The following is a 27,994-nucleotide window of genomic DNA, read 5'->3' as shown; positions in this document are numbered from 1 at the left end:
GCTGCCACTCGGCAGAATGCTCAAGACACCGTCAGGACCTTTTAAGGCCGGGACAGCTTTAAATTTAGACCATGAGACGGCCCTCGGCTCGCCTGGCCCTCCTCTGCGAGCTGCACACACATGTGGGGATTCCTGGTGTGCAACCAGACAAGAAGAAACAAACTACTGACCTACTGCTAACCTACCAGATAAATGCGAGGAAGAGGAGGCGTCTTCATTGAGACGACGTGCAAAAGTTACTAAAGCCTCTGGTCAGCTGTGTGAACCAAAACCCTGTCGATTCACTGCCCCGTCCAAACTGTGTATATTCTGAAAAGAAGGGCTGCACCAAAATGTGACCTCAAAGCGCTTTAGATGTCTCTATTACCTAAACTCACAGTTCAGTTTCTGTGGCGTTGAGGTCACTCACACACTAGTTGCTCTAACGTACACGACAATTGAATATTGGACATCGAGAATTACAGCAAAATAAACAGTGAGGTTTCTTAGTAATTGCTGCCAACTGGTGGTGGGACATATAAACTACAGCATTTAGTCGTGAAGACAAATATAAAGATATTATCAAAATAAAAGGTGACCCAAAAAAATCCCACCTTTATTTTAAGTAGGGTTTCTCGTCGCTATTTAATTATCTAATCTGACCCAATGTAGAAACATAGAGACACAAGCAGAGGCTCGGAGGACAACATGGTACGGTCCAGTCCGTTGGCTCCGTCCTGCTCGGCTGTGATTGGTCGGTTCGGTAAAGAGGAAATTAAACATTAATGGTTGCTCTTCATCAGGCTGTGGTGCTCTGTTAGCTGTGTGTAACGCCTACAACGATTTGACAATACCGCTTGTATTTTCTGAGGTGGGTGATTTTATTTTTGAACGGCCACATAAAGTGAATTTCCTTTGACTTGAGATCGGTTAGCTCACTTAAGACACTCTGGTCGGTGAGTGAATGAGGTCACCATTGGGCTAACTGTTAGCTAGCTAATAACTGAAATGTGTAGCTATTTATCTGGGATTTTCTGAAGTACGTTGGGAAGCAAACATGTATAGTTGTAATAGGTTTCCATCGACTGTCGTTGGCTAATGTGTGGTAGGGCTACGCTGTCATCGTTTGTTGTGCAAACCTTATGACAGGTGACACTAAATGCATTTTAAATCGAATTGAAAACATGGTTACACCAACGTAAATTCCCTCTACGCAGTTATCAATACGTAGTTAAATATCTAGAAAGCCATATAACTACATTGACAAATATCAACTGACAGCCAACCATTGTTAAGTCGAAAGTCCAGTCCAGAGGTCCACATCTTTAAACTGGGCTGTTATGTTCTACTTTGGTTTGATTTGACATAAACCAGTTTTTTCTGTTCAAAGATGGTTTAAAATGAATCAGAAGCTGTTGCCGAAGAAACATGAGCTGTATGTTCAAGCCTGTTAAAGTGCACGCTCATTCATAATTAAATTTATGATGATGAAACATTTGTGAGATTACAGCCTTCATATTGTCTGTATTACAGGAAGGGAGGACCCACTCACTGCTAACATGTCGAGCAAAAGGGCCAAAGGCAAGAACACCAAGAAGCGTCCTCAGCGGGCTACGTCCAATGTGTTTGCTATGTTTGACCAGTCTCAAATTCAGGAGTTCAAGGAGGCCTTCAACATGATCGACCAAAACAGGGATGGTTTTATTGACAAAGAAGACCTTCATGACATGCTGGCCTCATTAGGTAAACAATGTATTGACACAAATTTAGACAGCAATAGAAAGGATGTCTAATTCAATTATCGAAGAAAAAATGATGCGAAATGTAAATGTCCCACTTTTTAAAACAGTGCGAAATGCAGTTTGTTCAAGTGAGATTAGAGACGGTGAAATGAAATCTAGGAGGAGAAATGTATTAACATATTGTCATAAATCCTAATGACTATTTAAGGTAAGAATCCCACAGATGATTATTTGGAGACGATGATGAGCGAAGCGCCAGGCCCAGTCAACTTTACTATGTTTCTGACCATGTTCGGAGAGAAGCTGAACGGCACGGATCCTGAGGATGTGATTCGTAACGCTTTTGCCTGCTTTGACGAGGAGGGCACAGGTGAGTTCATGGTTTTTCAATACATGTAAAATGTGCACTGCAATTTGTGCTGGCGTTTCTCATCCAGACCAATGTTGTCAGGATATGTCTTAAATGCACAAAAAATAATTGGATTTTAATCATTTGGTCTACAAATTGCACATCTGTACAATTAAATGAATAACAAGTTAATGACATTTTTTGCACATTACTTTGTGCAAAAAATGTCATTAACTTGTTATTCATTTAATTGTACAGATGTGCGATTGGAGGGGTAATTGGTGTTCAATAATATAACGTGTTTGAGGGAATGTCTGTATTCCTGTTACATTTCAACATCTGATGTAACAATCCATTTAGAAAACAAATGATGAAAAACTCCTGACAGATGAATGGACTCATCCCACAGGTATAATCCAGGAGGAGTACTTGCGGGAGCTGCTCACTACGATGGGCGACAGGTTTACAGATGAAGAAGTGGACGAGCTCTTCCGAGAGGCGCCCATTGACAAGAAAGGCAACTTCAACTATGTAGCATTCACACGCATTCTAAAGCATGGCGCAAAGGACAAAGATGACTAGGGACAGGAGCAACTCTCAAGGTTTACTGTGTACCGACCATGTGTATCATCAGTTAGAACAGCTATATCCTGTTATTTGGCTCATGGCAAGCTTCACCGTGGTATAGCTCACTGAAGGTAATTTGTTTAAGCTGCTTGTGGGACCATACTGTACCTCTGGACCCCCGACCCTCTAAATCATCACATCTCAAAGCTCATTTGCACATCTGTGAAAACACTACAGGGTCCGTATAAGCTAGTTAAGATGTATGAAAAGACCCACATGAAGCTGGAAATAAAAAGGAAACAAGGAGGTTGTTGTCATAACCATTTTATTTTTACTGAATTATTTGTATTTTGTTGGAAATTGAAGTTAAGATTAAATTGTGGTCTGAGCTGAATAAACAATGCTCCATTCATTTTTTTCAGAGGCTTTATTTTAAAACGGGAAAATAGATGTGATGGTTGAAAGCAAAAACAATTCCACATTTGACAACTAACTTCAAAGATGCGTGGTACACTGCATCAGTCACTGGATTAAACAAAAGGTGCTGGCTGGCTCCATGTAGAATTAATACACAACATATGGCCAAAGGTTTGTGGACATCATTGTGTACTTTTTCTATTTATAATGGTGAGCAAGGGTAGCTGTTTTCATGATTCATTTATTTAATCCTTTGTTTTGCAATTGCTTAACTCTGACTAACCATTAAATGATTATCAAAATAGTTGCCAATTGTGTTGATTTCAATCAACAAATGTTTCTAGTTTTGGGTTGGCCCCTTAGTTCTAATTATTACAACGGTATATTAGACAATAGTTGAAGATTGCCCTTTTCCTGTTAAAGCATAAACATGCCTCTGTGCAGATATGGGTCCATGCAAAAATATTTTTTTTCCCCCCAGTTTGGTGATGACCTCAACCAACATCTTTGGGGTGAACTGAAACGTTCTTATTTCCAGCATCAGTGCCTGACCTCGCTGATCTGGGAGCCGAATTAAGAGCAAATCCCTGCAGTCAAGTTCCAAAATCCAGTGGAAAATCCTCCCCAGGAGTGTGAAGTGTTAGCAGATTAATGCTTATAATGTCGTCATACTTTTGGCCATGCCTGTACAAACTGCTGCATGGAACCAGTCACAATGAGAAGAAACGTGTTTTCTATTTCATTGTGCAGTTTGTGCAATACTGGGTGATTAACCAGGGAATTGTAGTAACAGTTTTAGGACATTGTCATTGATATTCTGAAATTTGAACTCTGCAGTTCTATTCAGCACTATTTTAGGATGCTTTGAGAGAGTTAGACATAATTTGCAACAAATCAAAGCACCTGTGATCCTTTCACAGAGTGACTATGGTTACAATGTCTTGAGCACTTTCATATCTCTTTAACCCAGAGGATGTATTCCAGATGTACCCAGCATCAGCACCAATAACCAGCCTCCTTCTGTTCACAGGATTCTCTGTGATGAGGGATCTCTCATACACATCATCCCAACAATAAATAGACGAGGATCGCATCCACACTTGATACTTTCTGTACACTTTGCAGTTGCTCACAGAGCAATGTATAGCACACGTTATGGGCAACTTTGTGACTCTACTCTGCCAGGGCAAGATTTTTAGACTGGATCTTTGATAGGTGGTCTGATATACAAGCCTCGATCTTGTCACACTGGGCCAGGAAGTCCTATTGACAGATAATAATCCCATTTAGTAATATTCATAATTATTTTCAATTAAAACATGTTGGTGACAAAAAAAGGGTTTACCTGCACAGTCTTTATAAGTCCCTTTTTCTTCATTTTGCAGTCATTAAAATTGTCTGGGAGACTCTGATAAAAAGAAGAAACAATTCTGGGTTTGTGATATGTACATGTTCTGATTTTGATCTGCAATCAAAAACAATAGAGACAATAAGAAAATGCAACTATATATGAAAAAGAAAGATCACCATGGCATCAATCTGCTCCAGGATCTTCATGAACTGTTCCGCTGCTATTTTTACTCTGTGGTCTAGTTTACCCAACGCCTCTGCCTGCAGGTCTTTGGCCAGGAAGCCCTGTGGAAAATATGGGTGATAATCAAAAATCTGAAAAGAAATTTCTCCCAAATATATATTGGAGAAGAACAGATCATAACAATGCAGAACAATTATGAATCTTAAAAAACATAATTGACTGCTTACATTCTTGAGGCCAGTCAACTCCCCGTCAACTTTCTCCAGCTTTTTAGCCGTCTGTTCCACAGATTTCTCAATGTCTTTCAGTTTCTTCAGCTCAGCCTCTTCTTCAGGACTGTTCTGTTTGTAGATAGTTAGCAGTATTTGATTAAATACATAGTCACACATCAGAGAAATCACCCATGAAAAGGACTTACCCGTTTCCCAATCAGCATGAGCTTGCAGCCTTCTTTTATTCCATAGCTGGACAGACTCTCCTCCACGTCTTTCAGCGATTTTCCTGGGATGTCAGGATGAATCAGGCATGGTTAATCCTAGATATACAATATGATATTTAAACTTGCCTGCATTTGAAAGAAACAAAGACCCGCAGCCTACCTTTAAAAATAAGTTTCTGTGAGGTTTGAGGAACTCCAGTAGCTTTGGTGAGAGCATCTGAGAGGTCCTTGACAATGGGGCCCTTGCCTTCATCCTGACCAGTTAATGTGATGCTGTGCTTAGTAGATCCTGGAGTGGGAGATTTGGATTTATGCATGGGCATCATTATTTATCTTTGTCACTCATATAACCTCAAATGATGCTGAATGTTAGTAACAATAATCCTAAACGGTGGTTAGTGAGTGAACTAGTAGCCTACATTTTAGAGTTTGGGAATTGTTAATGCCAAACCCTTGATTTAGAAAGATATTCTAATGAGAAATACATTTCTCAATATATCACGGTATGCACATATGAAACGACAAAAAGACAGTGAAATATTCGAGGGCAACGTTTCAGTCATTTGAAGCAAATCAAGGAGTACAATACATTCAACTGCACCAAGTTAAAGCTAGCTTAGCTCTAGCTACACTAGCTAACCAATTCATAGATACTTAAACGTCCAGTTTTTATATCTAACGTTATTTATCATCTCGCAACAATCGTGTAGCATCGTGCAAAGTCGTATTACCGTATGCAACTGTCACTGTTATCGTTTGCTCTGACATTTTGTTTTTGTTAGCGTCCTTTAATCACAACATAAATCTCACGGTTGGTGCTATCAGGCTATAAATGTTGCTGGTTGCTAACTAACTACTTCCGGAACAGACCGGAAACAGTTCTTCAAAAGTCGGTCTGAAGATCATTTAAATACGTTATGTTTGTTTCTTGTTCTTGTCAACAAACCAGTCTGTTACATAAACACAACATATATATTACATATAAATTCATTCTTAATTCAGAAAGTATTAAGTGATATGAACAATTCCGGTAATAGATGTCAAACAACACTATTGTAGCTCCAGCTGTCTCCTCTTTGCTGCAAAAAACCACACATCTGAAGGTTTGTATCCCATTCATTCTATTCAGCTACATTTAACATGTGTATATTTAAAATCAGCTTTATTGGCCATGTAATGGCTAATTATTAAACTTGTATCTTCTTCTGTCTTAAGAAAAACCATAAAATCCATCCAATAATCGTCAAGTGAGTTAAGGAAGTTAATGCTCCGCTCCAAGAAACATAACTTCTATAAGATCCATATCCTGTTTATTTCGTACGGAGTAGAGGAAAGAGATAATAACGTGTTTATTTTCAATAGCCATATATGCTGAGCTAAGCATCTTCTAGCCTTATATGAAATAGACCCATAACAGAGTTGTATCACTCTTCTCTAACTCTCTCTACCTGTGTGGGGCTCAATAGGGGCCCAAAACTTCATGTCAGGTTTATCTGGTACTTTTGCAAATAATAATTACCAAAAAATGTAAGGTTAAATTAAACCACATAATTTATTTTGCATGTTTTTAAATAACTTGCAGACATAGGAATCATGTCCACAAAATGACTGAACAACACATAACACTAGAACACAAGTAAGACAAATAAAAATGAACTTAGTAATCTTAGTAATACTGGTGATGGACAAGACCGACGAGTGGAGGACAAAAGAGAGGAAAGGAGAATAGTGTTTTAAAAAAAGGTTCAGTATGTTACAAGGCCACATGCTAGCACAGTAGTGGTAACAGTACACAACCCAACACCAGCACGGCTTCAAAATCGTAGTGTTCTCAGGTCAAAAGTGTTTTCAGTTGAAGTGCAGTTGTTTCAATCCATTCCTTGTTTATGAGGCAGGAATCCGCGGCAGGCCAAACTCATCCACCAAAACGCCATCCTGAAAACAAGAAGAGGAATGTTAGAAAACTCTGAAATGACTGCCTTCACATGCAGACAGACCTCGAAACACTCACACTCACACGCACTGTACAAAGCTTGAGAGACCATGTCAATTAGTGTCACACATTTTAGCCAATTAACTACTTAAAACGTGTGCCACAATGGCAGTGGGAAGAGTCTGATGAATTCAAGAGGTTCCCCATCAATCCTACACACTGGACCTTTAAATCTCACCAACATCGCACAGATGCATGGCCTTGGATGTGTTTTCAGGGTATGAAAATGTGATGATGAAAAGGGTTATCCCTGTCAAGAGTCCTTTTGTGAACTGAAACAAGTGGCTGCCTGGAATGTGGCACCATTCTGGTTTGAAAAAGTAAGTAGACATGTAACTTCCAATACTGTAATTTTCCAATTCGTGGTTACAACGTCCGTTACAGGGACCACTGTGCGCCACAGTGCTCTGGAGACGGTCACCTTGTTTGTCTTGCTGTCACTGGGGATTCCCTCAGGGATGGACGGGGCATCTGAGGCCTCATCCAGGTACGAGCTGTCATCGTCCAACAGCAGCTCATCACCCAGAGCGTCCAGCTCTGAAACCAGTTACACTGTCACTGTCGTACTGGACACACTTGGTTTATTAGGACAATCAAATAGTAATTTCACTGATTATAATTGACTTTTATCTGTCTTTGTTACAATTTCTTTCATATTTGCACCAGACTGTTTAATTCCAAATTTGACCGATAGAATTTTGAACCCAGTATTTCAGCAACAGAAAGGCGTGGGACACTTGTAGAAACTAAAAGAATACGACTCTCGAACATATTGGTTCTTTGATTTATTCAAATCAAGAAAAGACGACTATGCTTGTTTCTACATCTAAACTTTCACGTCCCAAATATAAAGCATAACCCTCTGCATTTCCAAACATAAGGGGCAAGGCTCATCATTGTTTGCCTTCTGTTCTTAATGGTCCTAAATTATACTTGAACATTTTTTAAATATAAATTAGAACTCAAACAATTTCAGGTCTAATTTCAGACAAACCTGGAGATCTACAACTTTGTTAGTTGCTGAAAACTGTCTGAACACAGTTCGTTTTGGTCTCTCTGTTGAAAATGCACAATATCTTAACACACAGGTACTCAAGAAGATCATAGAGCCATCATGGGAACATAAAATATATATGATGTTCTGGAAGTCATTGTACCATCCATGCTGAGAGCTTTTTATTTGCACTAATTTCTCTGTGTTAAATGTTGGTGATTAAATACATTTTATGTTGCTCTATCGATGAAGGTGTTTGCTCAGACACTAATAGCAAAATAAAGATGTCGGAGCCAGTCAGGTATACCTGCTTCAAGATCATCCTCGTCTATCTCTGGCGTGCCGTAGCTGCGGCTCAAGGCCTCCTGCACCTCACTGGCGTCCTCCATCATGTCCTCCAGTTGGTCCTGTAAATCCTGAAAGTTAAAATACTTGCGATTACTTCATGCATCCAAAATCTCTGACAGGAACAGGTGTTTCAGGGAATTACCGTTTGGTGCACAGCATTGGCAATAAATAATAATTAAACATACGTCAATCTGATCAACTTTGACGTCCTTGTAAGCCCTTTTCATTTCCTTTGCACCGATCTTCATGGCCTCAACCTGGGAACAGAAATGAAATTGCACTAGGTATAATTTGTCACCGGTAACATGAACTCTATCAGCACTGGGAGAAAAAAATGGTTTTGTGTCTTTTAAGCTACAGACACATTAACGTGAGCCGCCAGATGGTTTCTACCACAGTGCCATCTAAGAAACCGCTATTAGAAACGTTTTGGACAAGGCCAACAATTATGTGGCAAGTGATTGGATGAACTATCTGTCAATCAGACTCTTGCTGTCACGAGTCGGGAGAAGAGCAAAACACATGCCCTCAGTGCCATTTCTTTGCCACATGCCGATGAGGATCTGGAGAGCAGTACTATTTCCAGATATCTAGACTTGACTCAGTTTTATCTACTAAGTATATAAACTCATAAAAAAAGAATCCCTCTCAATCATCTTTTGACCTATTGTCTGTATCTGCAGAGATGTTGCCCTCAGACACGATTTGCTCTTTTCTTATTTAATTCGCTGGGTTTGTGACATTTTTCTTGGCATCAGCAAAGAGCCTTTTGGGAAGTAAACCCCAGCCAACGACAACGCGCAGGTTGTGCAGCCCTTTCAGGTCATCGGCCGCCCCTATTTAGTTCGGGAACAAAACTGCCAGCAACCAACAAATGTCACATATTATACCTTTAATTTAAATCAACCTAAACAATTTCGGGTTTTTATCAAGTCATGTGGCTCTTACTGTCGTTTTGGTGTCCTTTAATGTCTGGATTGTGTAGTTTGCCTGCTCCATGTTAAAAGACTGCTGAGCCAGCTGTTCTCTTTGACCTTCATACCTGTGTAAAAACAATGCAGTTGGTTTTAAAACAATTTATTGTGCACAAAATCTTTTTTTAAAGCTCAGTTGTATTTACTATGCTACCAATACGGGATACACGAGGTTGATATTTGAGCGTCTATAACAATCTGATGACATTTTATCGGCTAATAAGGATGCATCCAATTAGATTTGTATTGTTTTTCTGTTTGTGCTCTTTTATTGACGAGCTACGTAATGGTGACACATTTCTGTACAGAAATATTATGATACAGTACATATCGGCCAACATACACCTCGATAGCGATAAACCTGTAAAAAGTTTAAATTAGTCGATATTATCTGCCTGACTAACGTACCGGTCAGACGCTTGTTCTTTCTTATATTTCGGACTCTGTATTAAAACATAACAAAAAGTAAAAAGTGTGCATTGTAGGACTCACATTCTCTTTTGCTTCAGGACTCTCATTGCCTTCTGTTTCACCATGTTCTGCATTTAAACAGGGAATAAATAAAACAGATGTTTTTTTCTATATTCTCCAAAACAATTTTACAACCTCCACCATCCATCCCTAGGCTACAGCGGACGTGTTGTTACCTTCGAGGGCCCATCTCTCATCTTCTTCATCTGATCCTTGTACTTCACAAGTTCAGAGTCTAGTCTGCCAATCTTCTTTTCTATGGACTCTGATCTGGCATCAACCTGAGAAGGGAGGAGATGAATTAGAGGAGTAATGCTTTGTCAGCATCCTGGCAGACCTATACTCCTTGAAACCTACGCTCCGACATTTGATATATACACACATATATACTGTATATATATGTGTATGTGTATATATATATATATATATATATATATATATATATATATATATATATATATATATATACATATGTATATATATATATCCCCCAGGGTCCCATCGCTCAATATCCTCTGAATATCATTATCGAGACATTTCAAAGTCCTTTATGTACTCAGCCATGTTTTTTTTCAATGTATGTGCAGAGCATTTCCCTCTAGGTCAGTTCTGTTGACGTTACCCAGTATACTGATGTTATACTACTTGAAACCTACGCCCCGACATTTGCAGTCAAAACTGTCGTTTGAACGGTGAACATGGGGATGTGCTCCCCGGGAGAGATACCGAGATAATAGCCCAAATTACGTAACGCTACATCTGTCTTCAACAGTCCAAACCAGGAGGAAAGACACACGAGAGGCGGTATTTATGTTTGCTAGTATTGGAAGGCGCTTAATAACTGTAACACGTTAGCTAGCCAGCACTGTTCGCTGGTGTTGTGGCCATGCTCGCTTTGTAACGTTACCGTTACCGTTATAACGTTACCGTTAGGTCACGACATAAACAACAATGCCTCTCAGCCTGATTTGCACTCACGTTGCCGATGCAGTCCGACAGGTTCGGGGAAGGCGCCGTCGGCTTTCCGCGTCCAAATATTCTGTTCATTCCCCAAACGTGTATTGACCACCTTAGCTTTTAGCTTTCTTTAGTGTATACAAAAAAGCATCAGATGCAAAAGGATTTATTCATTGAAGACACCCGGAAGCAACGGGTCGGACGGAGACGGTTTCTATTGGTTGGCGTACACTGTTTTGACCAATGACGTTTTTTTTGTTTTTGTTTTTATACACACGCCTGCCCCCGCGTGGCGGGCCGAAGGATTGCAGCTGTAATGAAAACCCATTGTCCCCCGTAGACTCTGCATTAATCATCAGTCTTTGTGGCACCTCCACACTGAACATATGATGAGAAGGGTCTTTTGATTATATGTTCTTTTACTTCATTGGCTCCCTACATATATATTAATAATTACTGATTGTAAAATATATTGTAATAAAACAATTATTAGTGCAAATTCAAAGTGTTTTGTTATTATACATAATTAAGAGTTGTACGTACAAGATCCTGACATGGAAACGTCAATGTGTATCAAGGATAAACCACATTCTGAATAAAATGGCCTAAGTTCCCAAAGGTCAAAGATTATTCATAAAATTATTCATATACTCGGTTGCAGAATTTCAATTTTGAAGTGGACCATTCCATCACTTAAAAAGTGTACATTAGTAAAATAATAAGAAATATTGTATTTCTTATTGTTTTGATTCATGCCTCTTATTTTGTATATCCTTGCTCACATATATACCTAGATATTAAACTCCACACAGAAGACGTTTTTTATTGTACGGAGTAACTGTCTCTAATGACAATAAAATATTTTGAATCTTGAATCTTGAAGGACCGCCCAAACCAAACCGGAGATCGAACCCGGGCCCCTTGCTATGGTGTGATGGTGCTAGCTAAATACAAGGGCTCGCAAGATGATTCATTGGGTTGGAAAGAAGGTCAAACTAATTTTGGATTTATATTTTGGACAATTTTGAAAGTTATTCGACAATTTGACCTCTTTGAATAGTTATTCAAATGAAACTAGGACTGCAACTTACAAATATTTAATGATTATTATTATTGCAATTTTTTATTAAAGAAAATGACAAAAAGTATTTTTTTATTATCAAAATAGTATTTGTAGTTGGTTTTGAAAATCTCAGGTCATCTTCACCCTCCTGCACGACACATGCTTTGTCTTTTTAGCCTTTTAATTCATCAATAATCTAAGTGGTCCAAAGGTCCCTTAAACCACTTACCGTATGTTCTGGGAGCCAAATTATACTTATTAACATCCTAGCAGCATTATAGCAGCAGACACAATGGCTTATTTTAAAGTTAAAAAAAACCATTAGCTGCATGTCTTCTAACAGCCACTAATACATTGAATAGTAAAGTAAAGTAATAGTTCTTCAATTCTGCTTGCTTTTATCACTGTAATCAGCAATGAGTAATGGGTTTTCCTGTGAATAATTAAGTCTATTAGAGCCTAAATAGAAGCCATAACCTATTACTTGCTAATGCACATGGATCTTGAAAGTCCTGCAGTAATCTTGGTCACTATTGAAGCTTAATCAAAAGTTAAACGACATGGCCCCTCCCTACCTTGCAGACCTCCTGCCCCTCCAACCCCCAACCCGTTGCCTCAGGTCCGCCGATGCAAACACACTGAAGACCATCAGGACCAAGCGCCGGACCTGGGGTGACAGGGCCTTCTCAGTCCCACATTCATTGACAATGAGCTGAGGCTGGCGTAAACCCCGGCCGGTATTACATCTCTCTTTGGTTACCCATCTCTATTGTATGCTGTTGTCATCAGAAGTACTTTGTATTGTTTCAGTGAGGATCATAGTCAGTTCAGTAGGCATTAAGCTGCATGGAGAACATCTGAACAAAGGAGACACTCGTCCCTTACTGGAACCTGTGCACCCACCTTCAAAAATGTCCGAGACACACACCTGTTCACATCTGAGCAATACAAATAGTAGATCCAAAAGCATCCTGTCCATAAGAGGCTGCGATAACACATCCCTCAGCAAGGCCGCCAGCACAACACGACTTAATTAAGAATTAAGGAAGGTGGGTCCTAATGTCGTATTTCTCACCATTGAACCCACCTTGATATCACGAAGGACCCAAATTAAATCCAATTGATTTAGTTTCAAGCTTTATGGTGACTTTGTTGCACATGTGTGAAGCATGATTTTACTTTCAAAGCTGAAACATACAGCAAAATATCCAACCGATACAGTTAATTTACAATGCAGCATCACATACACACAGTATCTGGTGCTCAAACCCGGGTGGAATTGGATCGTTTGTGTATGAATACAATAATTTCTATTGAATAAATATCCAAAGTATATTTTGGTATAAGCATTGCAGCATTATAAACTCTCTTCAAGGAGAGAACAAGTCATCACAAACATGGCTGTGGCTAATTGCTGACCATTTAGAGCAAGCATATCAGCTAGAGGCCAAACAAGATAAGGCACACAAAACCAGGCACAAAAACACATTTTCTGCTATAACTACTGTTAGATTTAGACAGATTTACCCAGAATGGGTTGCTCTGCAAAAAGCCTTTGATTTCATGACTCCTATAAAAGCTACAATAATTAAGGAAACCAAGACAGTAAATCAGTCACGTTTGTTTTTGCTGAGTGAAAACCCATTTTCCACGAGGATAAACTCATAATTGCATTGGTATATTACTTCAGATGAGCAGAGATTTACAGTATAAACATTCAATTGCACTAAACAGCCAAAGGCATGTCGTGTAGATACAGTATGGTATTCTCATGGAGCCCTGTTACCCAGTTTTCACATGTATTTCAAGGTTGGCAACACTATGTACAATATTTGACACCTCCTCGATGAGCATCACAGCTGGAAATCTATACAGGTGTGGAGATGTGTCAGTCTAATAATATAATAATAGTTTTCTGAAAGCACAAGGTTCATCGAAGAACACAGTGAGCGCACTGTTTCCACACCGTATCCTCATTAAAGACAGCCATCTTGTCAAGAAGGAATTACTTTGATTCAGTATCTCCTAGTGGTGAAATACAGAGGATGATCCCTGAGATGTTAATAAATATTCAACATTCTCCAATGATATAGACTATTCAGAAATTCTGCAAAACACCAAACTACAGTTCACACAAAAGAGGTTGAAAAGTCCCCCAACCCCCCAACATAATAAATTACTTGTTTAATTTTGTGCACGAAATACCAGTTGATCTTTTAATGCATGTGATCATTTTACCGTATCAATCACTTTTAATGAGAGCCTATAGGACACTTTACAGGTCAGCTAAACAAAATGTGATCAAGCTACAGAAATGAATACTTTTGGTCTGTCTTACTGGACATCTACATACAATACGAAGCAATATTCAGTGATTCAGTATCTAGCTGGGTTGTGAGAAGATGTTTGCACAATTGTTGTCTCATAGGCTTTTAATTTAAGCACAACACATCCCATGAAACAACATCATAATATTTTCTGTTTTCTCTATAATTTCTGACCTGTTTGTATCACATTCCTTCTCTCTGAAGACGTTAACCTTTAAAAACAGGACACATAAATATAAATATCTCTATTTTTTATTTTTCAAACAGCTGGCCACCTCCAACACAGTACCCAGTTCTCTTTATACATTCATGGCTTAATTCAGAATATAATAAATACCCATGTCCATCATTATGAAGGAACATGTTATGTCAATAGTTTTTGGACAAACCAGTAAAAACACAGTTAATACTGGTTAGGATCAATTATGTGATGGTTTTGGTCTTTTCATGGGATTAGTTGACAATAAGAAGAATAACACCAGCTTATCTTCTAAATAAATCTCCGTTTGGATTCTCTGACCAATACATAAATAACAGCTATCTCTCTTTAGCCTTTCCCTTTAGATGGAGGTGGTGACTTGAGTCAATCCCAGGTCATTGGAGTCCTCCCAGCCCTGATAGGGCATGGAGGACGAGTCCATGGCTAGTCATACGGGCCTGGCCTGTCTCATATCTCCTCGGGCTTCTGTGGGACACGAGTGGTCCCGCAGGGTGCTCCTCACCCGGCTCAACCCACGAGAGTCTCTGTGTCCTTGGGCGCCAGGGCAGCAAAAGTCCCTGAAGCACCTCTTGAAGTTCTCATCCAGGAAGGCGTAGAGGATGGGGTTGAGGCTGCTGTTGGTGTAGCCCAGCGCCACGCAGAAGAAGTAGGCGGCCATGACAGCGGTGGTCTCTGGCACGTTGCCAGACAGTGCCTTGACTAAGATGAAGATGTGGATGGGCGTCCAGCACACCACAAAGATGGCGACCACCACCAGAACCAAGCGGGTGATCCGCCGCAGGTTGCGGTCCTTCTCGCGTGAGCCTGACAGCAGGCGCACGCTCTTCAGCCGCATGACCATCAGTGTGTAGCAGACGGTGATGATGATGACGGGTAACACAAAGCCGAAGATGAAGACACAGATCTTCATCAGGGTGTCCCAGTAGCTGTATGGTTCAGGGAACTGGAGGGCACACTCTGTAGTCCCTGTTAGTTACAGAACAACAGAGTTGACCGGTCACAAACATCATATTTAATCCAGTAGAATAGAATCTTATGCTATGAGCTAAATGCTAATGCCAGCATGCTAAAATGACAATGCTAATATGGTGATATTAGGCAGGCATAATGTTTCCCATGCTATGTCTTAGTTAGGCGTCTTAGCAAGTGAACTTTGGAAACTAGCATGAAACACAACACTGTGAAACCTTTACTGTAACATTACAGCAAATTAATGCTTCCAATTTTGCCAGGTAAATATCGTACAATTTACAGTATCTCCACTCTATCAAAAGAATACAGCAATGGTAAATGGACTGTATTTGTATAGCGCTTTTCTAGTCTTCTAACCCATTCAAAGCACTTTAAACGCTACTTCTACATGACATCATTCACCCATTCATACACTGATGGTAAGGTTAGGTGCCACATGTCCATCAGGACTAAAGAACATTCATACACCGCTACGGGAGCAATTAGGGGTTAAGTGTCCTGCCCAAAGACACATCGACATAGACTAGCGGAGTCGGGGATCAACCCGCCGATCCTCTGGATGAAGTACGACCCGCTCTCCTACTGAGCCACAGTCGCTCCAATGTACTGTACCATGTAATCAAAGCATACGGTTATTTGTCAGTGGTAAGCCGTAAATGACTGTGAAAAGACACAATATAGTAGGTCATTACACTGTAAATGTGCATTGAATTGTGACAGTCAAAGTACAGCAGAGAGTGGTGGGAGTGGTATTTGGTCAAAAACCAAAGTATTGGAGATAGCTGTATGTAAACATTGATAACACACTAGTTGTATTCAATGTTAAGGACATTTTAAAGTACGAATTCATGTAAAATATTTGTTAGCAGCCAATTATAATTTCTCCCATGAAGACATATTTTGTAAAATTACATGCTGTTATATTATATCATCATTCATTATTTGTTTATACATCAGCGGCCACTTATTGATTCCTACATGAGGAGATAAAAGTTGTTAAAATACATTAATAAATGCTTGTATCCATTTAAAACTACATTACAGCGTTTTATAAACGACGTTAATACATTTGTATCAACTATTTATAAATACTTTACGTAAAGTAAAGTGTCAACCTCAGAGTGATGCCAGAGGAAAAGTCAGCAGATCATCAAACTAAGAAGAACTCGTTCTCTGGGAATCAGGAATATCTGTAATATATTTCATGACAATCCATCTTATATTTGTTGAGATGTTTCAATCTAAAACCAACGTGTTGAATGGACAGTGAGTAATTAAATGTCCATCCATTGGCCATGGTTAAAATCTATCAATTCACATTGCATAATGCAGTATGGTTACTTCAATACAGAGATACCTCTGGACAAAGTGCATTGTGCTTTATCATTGAGAACATGAAGAATCTATTACACTGTCACACTGCTGAAAGAATAAACCCTTCTAGCTCTCTTCACAATCTTGGTCCATTATGCCTGTCATTGCTTCACCTACTCAGATCTCTGTAATAGGGTCTCATTCAACCTATACAAAGCATCCTCTTCACAGTATTTGAAGGATGCTTCAGGCAGCTAATTGAGAATTGATGGCAAGGATGTTGCAAATGAAGTGGGGATTCAAGTTTTAAATTGCCTGGAAGAGTTCCTCTGTCTTCATAGCAGACAGAGATGTAATAAATCAGAAAGATATGAATATATAAGACACACAGACACTGTGGAGTCATACCAGAATGTATGTATTCTGGGACTTCCTGTATCTTGCTGAGTATATTCTTTAAAGAGGTTTCTCTGCTATATTACTACTGTATCTGCTGTATTTAGGTATACTAGAATGTTAGTCTGTGCTGTCCTTCTAATTTGAACATTTTGAGCTTCGATTTCTTGTTTATTTTTTACACAAGTGTCTGAAAAGTCAACGGAACCAGCTAGGATTTAAGTATTTGCTCTGTAATCCAAATCTACTAGGGACTAAACTTTATTCTACTTTTTACCTTGAGGTAAACAGATCTTTGTCCTTAATCAGTTTGGCAAGAATTTCACATTCTAGCAAACTGAGACTTCACTGGTAGCAAGGATCCCCTGCCTGAGTGCCGACTCTTACCAGTATCGATCGCTAAGTGGGCAATTCCTTCAACGACCTGTGGGCGTGCTCGACACAGCTGTAACCAATTACAGCCAACTCGGGTGTATAACCAGGTTGGGGCTTGTAGCGTCAGGGAAGACTCCTCGTATGAAGACATGGAGGATAAAGACCCAGGAGTCTTTTGTTGGACTCAGAGGATAAAGACCTAGGAGTCTTTCGTTGGAGTCTTCGGTGGTGGCTGAGGGCGGCTGAGTATAAACATTTCCCTGTGATAATGTGTTTTGTTTCCATACCTGTGTGCACATCTACTCGTAGATACTATAGACTGCGGACTCGGTCACACATGCATCAAAATCCCTCCTCTCTTATTTATCCCACCCACTCCACACAGACCCAGCGCCTCGTCACAGGGGGCCTCTGGAACTGCCAGTCAGCTAACCGCAAGGCGGACTTCATCTCTGGCTTCGCTATCAAGCAATCGCTGGACTTCCTGGCTCTCACTGAGACTTGGATCACACCAGACAACACATCAACCCTTGCTGCTCTCTCCTCGGCCTTCTCCTTCAGCCACACACCCAGACCCTCTGGTCGTGGTGGGGGCACAGGTCTACTCATCTCACCCAAATGGAGTTTTGCTCTCTACCCGCTTCCATTCACCCCACTGTCTTTTGAATTGCATGCAGTGACGGTTACTCATCCGGTTCAACTAAGCATTGATGTTCTCTACCGTCCACCTGGCTCCTTGGGAGACTTCTTGGAAGAACTAGACGTCCTCCTATCAAACTTCCCAGAAAACGGCCCCCCGCTCATCCTTCTGAGTGACTTCAACATCCAGACAGAGAAGTCATCGGACCTGCTACTCTTACTGTCTTCCTTTGCTCTCTCTCTCAGTCCTTCCCCTCCTACTCTCAAAGCTGGCAACCACCTTGACTATATTTTCACCAGAAACTGCTCCACATCTAACCTCACTGTAACTCCACTTCATGTTTCTGACCACTTCTTCATCTCGTACTCTCTCCCACTCTTTGGAACTGACAACCCTCCCACCACGGACTCTGCACCTGTCGCAACATCCGCACCCTCTCACCCTCTCACCCTCCTCTCTGGCCTCCTCTGTTCTGTCAGCCCTCCCTTCAACCGATTCCTTCTCACTCATGCAGCCTAACTTTGCCACTGACACTCTTCTCTCTACGCTGTCTTCCTCTCTTGATTCTCTCTGTCCTCTTACGACTCGAAAGGTCCGGAAGTCCTCTCCGGCTCCGTGGCTGGTGCGCGCCGAGAGAGCCACTATGCGAGCATCGGAAAAGGAAATGGCGAAAATCCAAACACGCCGACGACCTGCTCGCCTATCAATCTCTGCTCTCCTCCTTCTCTGCGTCCATCTCTGCAGCCAAAAGTCTGTTCTACCAATCCAGAATCAAATCCTCTTTATCTAACCCCAAAAAGCTCTTCTCAATTTTTTCCAACCTCCTTGACCCCCTGGTCCCCCCTCTCCCTCCACCCTTCTACCAAACCACTTTGTTGACTACTTTACAAAATAAATAGACGACATACGCTCTTCATTTACTAATCCATCTTCCATAACTACACCTCCAGTAACTTCATCTTCTTCCCCCTCATTTTCCTCTTTTATCCCCCTGTCTCCCAATCAAGTTCTTACCTTGGTAACCTCTGCCCGCCCAACCACCTGCCCCCTTGACCCCATCCCGTCTCACATTCTCCAGTCTATTGCTCCGGACCTTCTTCCCTTTCTCACCCATCTTATTAACACCTCCCTCTCAACCGGCTGTTTCCCTAACTCACTGAAGGAGGCAAGAGTCAACCCTCTCCTGAAGCAACCCACTGTCGACCCATCTGAAGTCAATAACTACAGACCTGTCTCTCTCCTCCCCTTCCTTTCCAAAACTCTAGAGCGAGCTATCTTTAACCAAGTCTCCTCCTTTCTTCACAGTAACAACCTTCTAGACCCCCACCAGTCTGGATTCAAGGCAGGCCACTCAACAGAGACTGCCGTCCTTGCTGTCTCTGAGCAGCTTCACACTGCTAGAGCAGCCTCACTCTCCTCTGTCCTTATCCTTCTAGACCTTTCCGCTGCCTTTGACACAGTGAACCACCAGATCCTCATGTCCTCCCTCCAGGACCTGGGTATCTCAGGCATCGCGCTCTCACTCTTCTCATCCTACCTCACCGACCACTCTTACCGGGTAACCTGGAGAGGATCTGTGTCTGAGCCTTGTCCTCTGACTACTGGGGTCCCTCAGGGCTCAGTCCTTGGTCCTCTTCTCTTCTCTCTGTACACCAACTCTCTCGGCTCTGTCATTCGCTCGCATGGCTTCACCTACCATAGCTATGCTGACGACACCCAACCTCTCGTTTCCCCAATCTGAAACACAGGTAGCAGCACGAATCTCTGCCTGTCTGACCGACATCTCTCAGTGGATGTCCGCACACCACCTGAAAATTAACCCGGACAAGACTGAACTTCTCCTCCTTCCAGGAAAAGGCTCTCCCACCCACGACCTAACTATTAACTTCAACAACTCAGTGGCGGCTCCGACTCCGACTGCCAGGAACCTCGGAGTGACGCTCGACAGTCAACTCTCCCTGACTGCCAACATTACCGCAATAACACGCTCCTGTAGGTACATGCTGTACAACATCAGGAGAATACGACCTCTTCTCACTCAGAAGGCGGCACAGGTTCTGGTCCAGGCTCTGGTCATCTCACGGCTAGACTACTGTAACTCCCTCCTGGCAGGTCTACCTGCTAATGCCATTCGACCTCTACAGCTCATCCAGAATGCAGCTGCTCGACTGGTCTTCAACCTCCCGAAATTTACCCACACTACTCCGCTCCTCCGCGACCTTCACTGGTTACCGGTGGCCGCCCGCATCCGCTTCAAAACATTGGTACTTGCGTACCGTGCTGTGAACAGATCGGGTCCGGTCTACATCCAGGACATGGTCAAACCGTACACCCCAGCCCGTTCACTTCGCTCGGCTTCTGCCAATCGGCTTGTAGCTCCTTCACTTCGAGCTAAACACTCAACAAAATCACGACTATTTGCTGTGCTGGCTCCTCATTGGTGGAACGAGCTCCCCATTGACATCAGGACAGCAGAAAGTCTCTACATCTTCCGTCGCAAACTAAAAACACATCTTTTTCGACTATACCTTGAATAGGGAAGGTAGAGCCGTAGTAGCACTCTAGTAGCACCTAAATGTCCCTTACTGATAGCACTTTGTAGTTTGGCACTTTAGTAGCACTTAAATGGCACTTACGGATAGTACTCTGTAGTTTGACGTTATTGAAGAAATTGTACTTGCTTGATTCTTGTTGTTCTGAGTTTGGACTCATGGTTTAATGCACTTATTGTAAGTCGCTTTGGATAAAAGCGTCAGCTAAATGACATGTAATGTAATGTAATGTTAAGATACCGTTATTGGTATTCGTGCTGCCAAGTATCATGGCAGGGATCCCAGCAGCAGACGACAGCATCCAGATGATCACATTGATTATCTTGGCCTTGACGGGCGTGCGGAAATCCAGGGCCTTGATGGGGTGGCACACGGCCACGTAGCGGTCCACGCTCATCATGGTCAAGGTCAAGATGCTGGTGAACATGTTGTAGTAATCGATGGAGATGAAGACTTTGCACGCCACCTCGCCAAACGGCCAGGAGCTGAGCAGGTAGTCGGTGCTCTGGAAGGGCATGGTGGTGGTGACCAGAGCGTCGGCAACAGCCAGGTTGAAGATGTAGATGTTGGTGGCTGTTTTCATTTTGGTGTATCTGTTGTGGGGTGAAATAACGGAAACATTGAGAGGTTGAATGGATTTGATTGTGGTTTGTGTCAGGTTACATGTAAGAGGTATAAGGTTAATGAAATCACGTTTTGAGATAAGGATTAATTATCCTGGTGCTCTGCCCTTTTATTGAATAAACAGCCAAAACTCAAGTAGCCAAATTACTGTGCACACACAAGTAACACAAAGGGAGGAACATTACTTGTCATTAGGCAATTCAAAGCTTTAAAATGTCTTACATTGATCTTACATCCAACACATAAAATAAAAAGACCTTAATGAGGCTTTAAACGGATTTGTATACATGAATCTGAACATATGAGCTTTGAGAGGAAACATTAGCATTACAATTACTGAAAAGCTTGTTCCAATCTATAATGTATTGTCGTTATTGGTGAAGAAAGAAAAGCACATGATTCAGGAGTAAAAAAAATAACACACACATACGCACGGGAAACACCATATACACGTGTAAAAGGCAGTTTTATTGTGCTTAATTAATGCCGTTCAAATGAAGACGCTCTGCATTTCCTTTTTTTGCTTTATGAGCCATGAGCATGCAGGTATTTCACGCGTATAGTGAGATGACATCCATTGCTTTTGGCGTGATATGGATGACACATTTCAAAGCGAAAAACTCACCTAATGATGACAAACATCACCAGACAATTTCCCGCTAAGCCCACCACAAAAACCACGGAGTACAGGGCGACTATAATGGGGATGATGGGCGACATGGGCTCGGGTTCAGCGTCCCAGGTGCCGTTGGGTGTGTCGTTGAATATGTCCGATGGCTGCAAGGTGAAGTTTTGGAAACACTCCTCCAGCTGGCCCGAGGGACACCTGTCTTCTTTGTAGATGTGCACCACGCTGCTCTCCATGGTGCTGAACTCTGTCTGCGCCGGCCGGACTGCCGCTTGGCGTAAAAGTCACCGCTTATTAACTTCCACAGATATCGGTCCGAAACCAGCTGAATGTCTGATGACTGCTACATTAAACAAATATTATAATAAAAAACACGAAAGAAAATGTCTCTATTAGCACAGGTTATGGCTTCAGTGAAGAGGAGCGCAACAGCTCGCGCTCAAGGACATCATTAAACAAGTGCAACACCCACCTTACAGGTTTCTTACAGGATGCTCCGCGACTGATTGAAATCCGGATGCTGGCAGAAACAAAAGGTGTCTGGATAGTTGTGTGTGTGTTGACGAGCAGACAAGTCACTGTCTGTGCCACGGCTGCCTCCCCGACGCTGCGCACTGGAAGCCCGCACTGCATTCAGTGACATCAGAGGCTGAGCCAACAGATGTGACAGTATTCAGCCAGCAGAACCGATCTAACCACATGCACCACAGTCAGCTGAAAATGTATATGTTTATTCAGATTTGGTCCTTTTTTTGCACGCTACCTGGTAAAACGCCTCACTAATGACGCCTCACACTCCAAAGATGTGATCAAAACATCTGCCTGCATAGTCAGCCTTGTCAAGCTTAAACATTTTTTTCTATTTTGATGAGTTCAGAAGTTGTCTGTATGAAAAGTAAAACTAAATGTGCTGCAATATCACATGCTTTCTGAACAGGTTCAAATTCCCAATCAATGCTGCCGTAAAATGTTCCCTAGCAACTCCTGTGAGAGTAATGACTGCAATGCAAACATGTTGCATCCTATCAGATGTCGAAGAGACATGAAGTCAGAAAGACAATTACAATGGAAAGACATGTTGTGGGCCTTCAGATACAAACTGCTCATTATCTCATCAGAATGTTTCGACTCCATTTAGTCACAATCACTTTGTATTCCTTTTCCCCCACAATTTCCTTTCCGCTTTCTGTGCTCATAACTTGCAGCTTTTTTAAGTGCATTTTCTCTATTTGATCAATTCAATATATTCCTGTTGCATTAAAGCATGAATCTGAGAAAGACAACATTTAGCAGCACTGAGAGCATATAACAAAAATAGCATTGAGCTCTGAATAAAGCGAACCAGCCTCTCTTTCTTTTCTCACCCCGAATAATAGGAGACATATTTCATCCAGCAAGTAATTAAGTGGGTGCTGTTCCCGTTCTCTCATATAATGCACTAACACTTGTTGCTTAGAGACCCATCATGGCCAGGTGTTGCTTGAGTGAAGGAGTCTTTTGTTGGTTTCTATTGTCAAGGGCTGCAGTCTTGAATTTGTGAGATGACTGCGCGTACAATATCATAAGTTCACTGAGGTCCGCAGCCTTGAGCTGACAGTACAGGGCGAATCACACCTTTCATCATATCAGAGCTTCAATGGAGGAGGACACAATTACAGTATTTACCCGTAACCCTATTAATGCAGTGCCAAATGTCTATTTGCGCAAAGATACAATCTGCTGCACTTCCTGTGGCACTTGAAACAGGTTGTTTAATATGAGTTCCAGAGGAAATGATAGTTACGTACCCTCCAGAAGATAAGGTGAGGAATAAATTCCTTTTTTTATTTCAGTGCTTTTTTCCCCATGACCTGAGGTGCTGGGTTATTCAGGAAAATGCTTCAATTAACGGTTTAATGATGGAGACAGGCATTCAACATCAGAGAAACATTGGTTACCATGGAGAAGAAGTCTTTTCACAAAAGCTCCAGGTTTTTCAAGTGTGCTTCACCACTCGATCACTGTCTCTCTTCGATGTATTTCATTCATCCGCCACCCTTTTAAAATTGTGGTGCATTGTTAGCTTCCTGCGAATTCCCTTGAACATTCATTGCCATATCACGTCAACAAGAGAAAGAGCCACCTCAATATCAGTGTCACACCTGTATGTCAGGTTGGGTTTTTGTCCTGTCTCCATGTTTGTTTTGTGACTTCCTGTTTTATTTTGGAAATTAACTCTCCTCTCGTTTCAGGTTCCTTGCCCTTCCTCATGTGTCATCAGTCTGATTGTCTTCCCTGATTCCTGATTGTGTCCACCTGTTTCCCCACTTCCCTCATGTGTACTTATAGTCGGTGTCTCCCCTTGTCCTGTGCCAGTGTGTCTGATCCTTTCGCCCTGCACACACGCCTTATGTCATGGTCAAGTCCAGGTCTGAGTTTTGTCTAGGCCAAACCTAGTTATAGATTATTATTTTCTCCTCCCCTCGCTGAGAGAGAGTTTTTGTTGGCTTCCCGTTTTGTTTAGCATTTCCTCGTTCATCCCTCTTCGGAGGAGTTTTTTGTTTCCAGGATTTTCCCTGTGATTTTTTGTTGAAAATAAATGATTTTTAGGAAAACCTCTACTCTGCGTCCGAGTCCTCCTCAACAGTTCCCGCTCCGTGGCAATCAGAGGTAAAAGAAGCTCTCTGCCACAGCAGCAACATGTGTTGAGTTCACAGAAACCTTTCAACATCTGTCATGAAATACTGGATCCTATATGTTATTGATTCAACAGACAAAAGGTCTGTCATAAGATCGTGTCACAAGGAAGATATACTGCTCACTGAGAAAAGTGTACACAAATGACACCTGATTTAAGACTATAGATATTATGTGTCATATGGAGAACATTAGAACATTACCAGCAGGAAGCCTTGATACACCAAACATGAAGGAAAAAGGGCCAGATTTTTATTTTAGTGATGGGTAGCGGGCCAGATACGGTGTCTTTTATGAGTGAAGTGGATGCTTTTCAGGCTTAACTGGGACCCATCAAAGATAAGACTCCTCATCTCAGAGTAGTTACAAAAGAAGACTAAATATTTCTCAGTGAGAACCTATTTCTTTTGATATGAGGTGCGGCAGCGCTTTCACACTATATAATACATGCATTTGTAAAACTAACTTTACTACGTTTTAAATATGTTATGCTTAAAAGGAGATACAATAGTTGATTTATTCATTTAAAAGTGAGATTTGAAAGGTTTTGGACTTACATACCCCATTTTTTAAAGACCGATGTGTCCAAACCGTTCCACGCCGTTTTCCACACTGCAGTTCCTGAGATGAAATGTGGTGTGATTTGAGTTGTATAAATACAGATTACACCCATCAAGATGCTTACTGTATGCAATCAAGATATAGCCCATAATAACGTCTCCTTATCCCAAGATTTACATTCATGACATAATGGTCTTTGTTTAAAATCATTTGAGAGGGATACAAATAGAAAAGAAGGGGGAAATGGCTTCTGTTCGTCACAGTGAAGACATATCTTTAAACGTCGGCTCCTCATCAACCAATGATGATTTGACCGTTGAGACAAAGCATTTGTGACATGTCCAATAAGGTTTTTTAAAGGGAGTTCTATTAAAGTTATTTTAAATGATCCATAAATTGGAGCGAGATGGAGTTTGCAAATCGTCTGTATTTTCGCTTTTGAACAGAAAATGCCTCTAAAAAGAATCATAAGCGTCATACCAGATCAGTATCAGTGTTGATTTCCTCCATAAGAGCTCAAGCAGTTTCCTGGGTATGATTTTGGAAATCTGCTGCCTCGGCTCTGAACAGCACAAGAGTAAGCATCAGTACCCTGCATTGTACATGGGGCGACATTGTGTGTGAATGTAAGTTACTCCTGATGGGCAGGTGGCACCTTAGCCACTGTCAGCAGGGTACGCCCTGATGACATTCACCGTGTGAATGAGTGAATGAAGTAGTGTTAAAGCTTTAAAGGTTGGAAGACTAGAAACGGGCTTTATGAGCACAGAACATTTACAAGTCTTGTGTGTCACATGGATGAATGTTTGCACATGGAGAACATTGCATGAACGCCGTAGCAGCGTACTCACACCCGACATGCTTGTGCGGGTGTGAAAGCAGCTTTGTATGCAGACGATGTTCTGACTCCCAGAGATCATCACCTTCATGCACAGGTATCCAGATGGTGTCGTCAGCTCTGGATGAAAATGACTTTGGTTTGGAAAAATGGGATCGGCGTGTGTTGCGTTGCACCCAAAAGAAAATGCAGTTTGGCGCCGCTATTGTGTGTCAAAGATTTGGAACAAAAGCAGTTTGGACAAGCAGGAGCAGTAGAGACATTACAGCATTGAAGACAAAACATATTTGAATGACAGTTGCTGAAAGACTTACAATGAGGTAAGTTGGTTTTATGGCTGAAAGATGGTCAAACACTATTAATATATGAAGTAACATTTTACATCTTTTTTTGTCAGTGTGCTGGACTCCTTTCTCCAATGATGTAATTGTTGAAAGTTTAAAACAATTGAATATGTATAGACAGGTGTAGGAGGACATTGAACGTGTCTTTGCATATGACATCAGACGGTTGCTCATTTTCAAACATGATTACATAACATTATTCAATTAGCCTCTGAACTAGGCTTTTATTTTAATAGAGGCAGAGCATCATAGTTTGACTCTCAATGCCACTGATCAAGCTGCGTTACTGGACCCATTGGTGTGAGAATGTGCTATGTATGCATGTTTTAAGTGGGCGTGTATGACTTTGTGAATCTCAAAAAATTGTCATTTAATCTACTCGGCACTTGGCAGCCACACTGCTTCTCGACAAGCAATCGGCCAATCCAGAGGGGTACTGCTCTGGTGAACACAATGTAAGAAAACTTAACAAAGTTTTATTTTATTGTAGTTATTGTGGAAGTATTTCTTTAGTAAATAGTCAAATCTTGAATAATAAGCATTGATTTGAGAAGGAACATGTTACTCTATACAAACATTGCCGTCACTCAGCATCAATTCCAGTGTTCAAATGGCACACTTGACCTCCATCTTATTGTTACACACACACATATAGGCATAGTGAGCCATAAATACCGTGGTTATTGTGATTCTCCTTAGATACAGCTTCTGTCGGTAGTTTGATTGTCACTATGGGAACAGAGAGTCTCTGACCCACGGCCGCACGTGCAGAGGGATTTGATTGATGAAGCGAGGCAACAGCACTCACATTTAACACAAAGACTTTGGAATCGTTACAAGGACATGTAACATCTTTATGAGAGAGAGGAACAACGCTCAAGTGAAAAATGTATACGAGATAGAAAAACAACCCCAAACCCGGAGACTGACTGCATTGACCCTAAACAACAAATGTGGGTAGCATAATAAAGAATGCTGTGGGGGAAGAAGAAGCATCTGTTTCAGGGTCCAGAGTTTACTCAGTTGTGGTGAGCATGCACAGGGACCACGAGGTGCCAGCCACTGTAAATAGTGTTCGGAGAGCAAAGCAGGGCCAGGCGACTGAAGCCACAGGTGGTGAGCCTATACATAAATATTGACTCTGCATACATCCCAGTGCTCCACACTTTTTAGACGTCAAAAGACTGAAAGCTGAATTGAATGCTTGCCAACAGAGTTGAAGGACAGGTACCTGCTCAATAAACTGTAGGCGTTAATGTTGAATGGAAGCTTTTTATCTAACGAGGTAAAGACGATTGTGGAGGTGTCTGTACAGTGTAGTGTGACTACCGCCGAGGATTTGAAAAATAAGTTTATTCTCCTGATGGAGGTAAAGTGCAGCACTGAAGGCATCTGGGGGCAGACGACACTCGATTATTCTGCTGCCAGCCCGGCCCTCTGGCTGCCTCACCTGTAAGCAGCTGCGGGAGCTGTTGTAAATACTAATGTCTCCAGAATAAATGTCTGGTTAGTGCAGATCTTGCTGCAAATTGGAACGTTTCCATGACCAGGAGACATATTGAATGTGAGTGTGACGTTTTGGCAAATATGATGGAACAAGTTCTTGCATTTAATATCACTTTGATATTTGTTATTTCATTTGGGCAATCCTGGCTTTATTTTCAAATTGAATTGTCAAGAGGAGACAGAAGTGAGGGACT

The 27,994-nt window shown here is 41.5% G+C and overlaps 4 protein-coding genes across 4 annotated transcripts; 1 reads left to right on the top strand and 3 right to left on the bottom strand.

Moving 5' to 3' along the window:
• The first annotated feature begins 741 nt into the window (after positions 1 to 741).
• Positions 742 to 3,043, top strand: myl12.2 (myosin, light chain 12, genome duplicate 2). Its single transcript, XM_034555887.1, has 4 exons — positions 742 to 850; positions 1,513 to 1,722; positions 1,930 to 2,091; positions 2,480 to 3,043. Exons 2-4 carry the CDS (start codon positions 1,539 to 1,541, stop codon positions 2,650 to 2,652), a joined length of 519 nt encoding a protein of 172 aa, XP_034411778.1. The 5' UTR covers positions 742 to 850; positions 1,513 to 1,538; the 3' UTR covers positions 2,653 to 3,043.
• A 2-nt stretch (positions 3,044 to 3,045) lies between these two features.
• Positions 3,046 to 5,884, bottom strand: bag1 (BCL2 associated athanogene 1). The gene is made up of 7 exons (XM_034555886.1): positions 5,759 to 5,884; positions 5,188 to 5,316; positions 5,007 to 5,089; positions 4,816 to 4,929; positions 4,582 to 4,689; positions 4,400 to 4,462; positions 3,046 to 4,317 (listed from the first exon to the last, which is right to left on the bottom strand). Exons 1-7 carry the CDS (start codon positions 5,793 to 5,795, stop codon positions 4,228 to 4,230), a joined length of 624 nt encoding a protein of 207 aa, XP_034411777.1. The 5' UTR covers positions 5,796 to 5,884; the 3' UTR covers positions 3,046 to 4,227.
• A 676-nt stretch (positions 5,885 to 6,560) lies between these two features.
• Positions 6,561 to 11,006, bottom strand: chmp5a (charged multivesicular body protein 5a). The gene is made up of 8 exons (XM_034555600.1): positions 10,786 to 11,006; positions 9,984 to 10,088; positions 9,829 to 9,875; positions 9,311 to 9,404; positions 8,548 to 8,619; positions 8,322 to 8,430; positions 7,442 to 7,557; positions 6,561 to 6,962 (listed from the first exon to the last, which is right to left on the bottom strand). Exons 1-8 carry the CDS (start codon positions 10,852 to 10,854, stop codon positions 6,912 to 6,914), a joined length of 663 nt encoding a protein of 220 aa, XP_034411491.1. The 5' UTR covers positions 10,855 to 11,006; the 3' UTR covers positions 6,561 to 6,911.
• Positions 11,007 to 14,366: 3,360 nt separating this feature from the next.
• On the bottom strand, positions 14,367 to 22,183 carry oprk1 (opioid receptor, kappa 1). The gene is made up of 3 exons (XM_034554925.1): positions 21,873 to 22,183; positions 20,864 to 21,216; positions 14,367 to 15,340 (listed from the first exon to the last, which is right to left on the bottom strand). The coding sequence occupies exons 1-3, from the start codon at positions 22,109 to 22,111 to the stop codon at positions 14,802 to 14,804; spliced, it is 1,131 nt and encodes a 376-aa protein (XP_034410816.1). The 5' UTR covers positions 22,112 to 22,183; the 3' UTR covers positions 14,367 to 14,801.
• Positions 22,184 to 27,994: the final 5,811 nt, after the last annotated feature.

Source organism: Cyclopterus lumpus, chromosome 17 (assembly GCF_009769545.1).
Source record: "Cyclopterus lumpus isolate fCycLum1 chromosome 17, fCycLum1.pri, whole genome shotgun sequence".
Lineage (NCBI taxonomy): Eukaryota > Metazoa > Chordata > Actinopteri > Perciformes > Cyclopteridae > Cyclopterus > Cyclopterus lumpus.
The sequence above is the reverse complement of the archived record's forward strand: the minus strand, read 5'-3'. Positions and strand labels throughout refer to the sequence as shown.

Coding starts and splice junctions, on each gene's coding strand:
- myl12.2 (XM_034555887.1), top strand. CDS start 1,539: ATGTCGAGCAAAAGGGCCAAAGGCAAGAACACCAAGAAGCGTCCTCAG. Junction 1,723..1,929: donor TGACATGCTGGCCTCATTAG/GTAAACAATGTA, acceptor TGACTATTTAAG/GTAAGAATCCCACAGATGAT. Junction 2,092..2,479: donor CTTTGACGAGGAGGGCACAG/GTGAGTTCATGG, acceptor CTCATCCCACAG/GTATAATCCAGGAGGAGTAC.
- bag1 (XM_034555886.1), bottom strand. CDS start 5,795: ATGTCAGAGCAAACGATAACAGTGACAGTTGCATACG. Junction 4,463..4,581: donor TGGAGCAGATTGATGCCATG/GTGATCTTTCTT, acceptor TCTTTTTATCAG/AGTCTCCCAGACAATTTTAA. Junction 4,318..4,399: donor GACTTATAAAGACTGTGCAG/GTAAACCCTTTT, acceptor ATCTGTCAATAG/GACTTCCTGGCCCAGTGTGA.
- chmp5a (XM_034555600.1), bottom strand. CDS start 10,854: ATGAACAGAATATTTGGACGCGGAAAGCCGACGGCGCCTTCCCCGAAC. Junction 8,431..8,547: donor TCAAAGTTGATCAGATTGAC/GTATGTTTAATT, acceptor TTTAACTTTCAG/GATTTACAGGACCAACTGGA. Junction 7,558..8,321: donor CGAGGATGATCTTGAAGCAG/GTATACCTGACT, acceptor AACTGGTTTCAG/AGCTGGACGCTCTGGGTGAT.
- oprk1 (XM_034554925.1), bottom strand. CDS start 22,111: ATGGAGAGCAGCGTGGTGCACATCTACAAAGAAGACAGGTGTCCCTCG. Junction 21,217..21,872: donor GTGATGTTTGTCATCATTAG/GTGAGTTTTTCG, acceptor ACCCCACAACAG/ATACACCAAAATGAAAACAG. Junction 15,341..20,863: donor CAGCACGAATACCAATAACG/GTATCTTAACAT, acceptor TGTAACTAACAG/GGACTACAGAGTGTGCCCTC.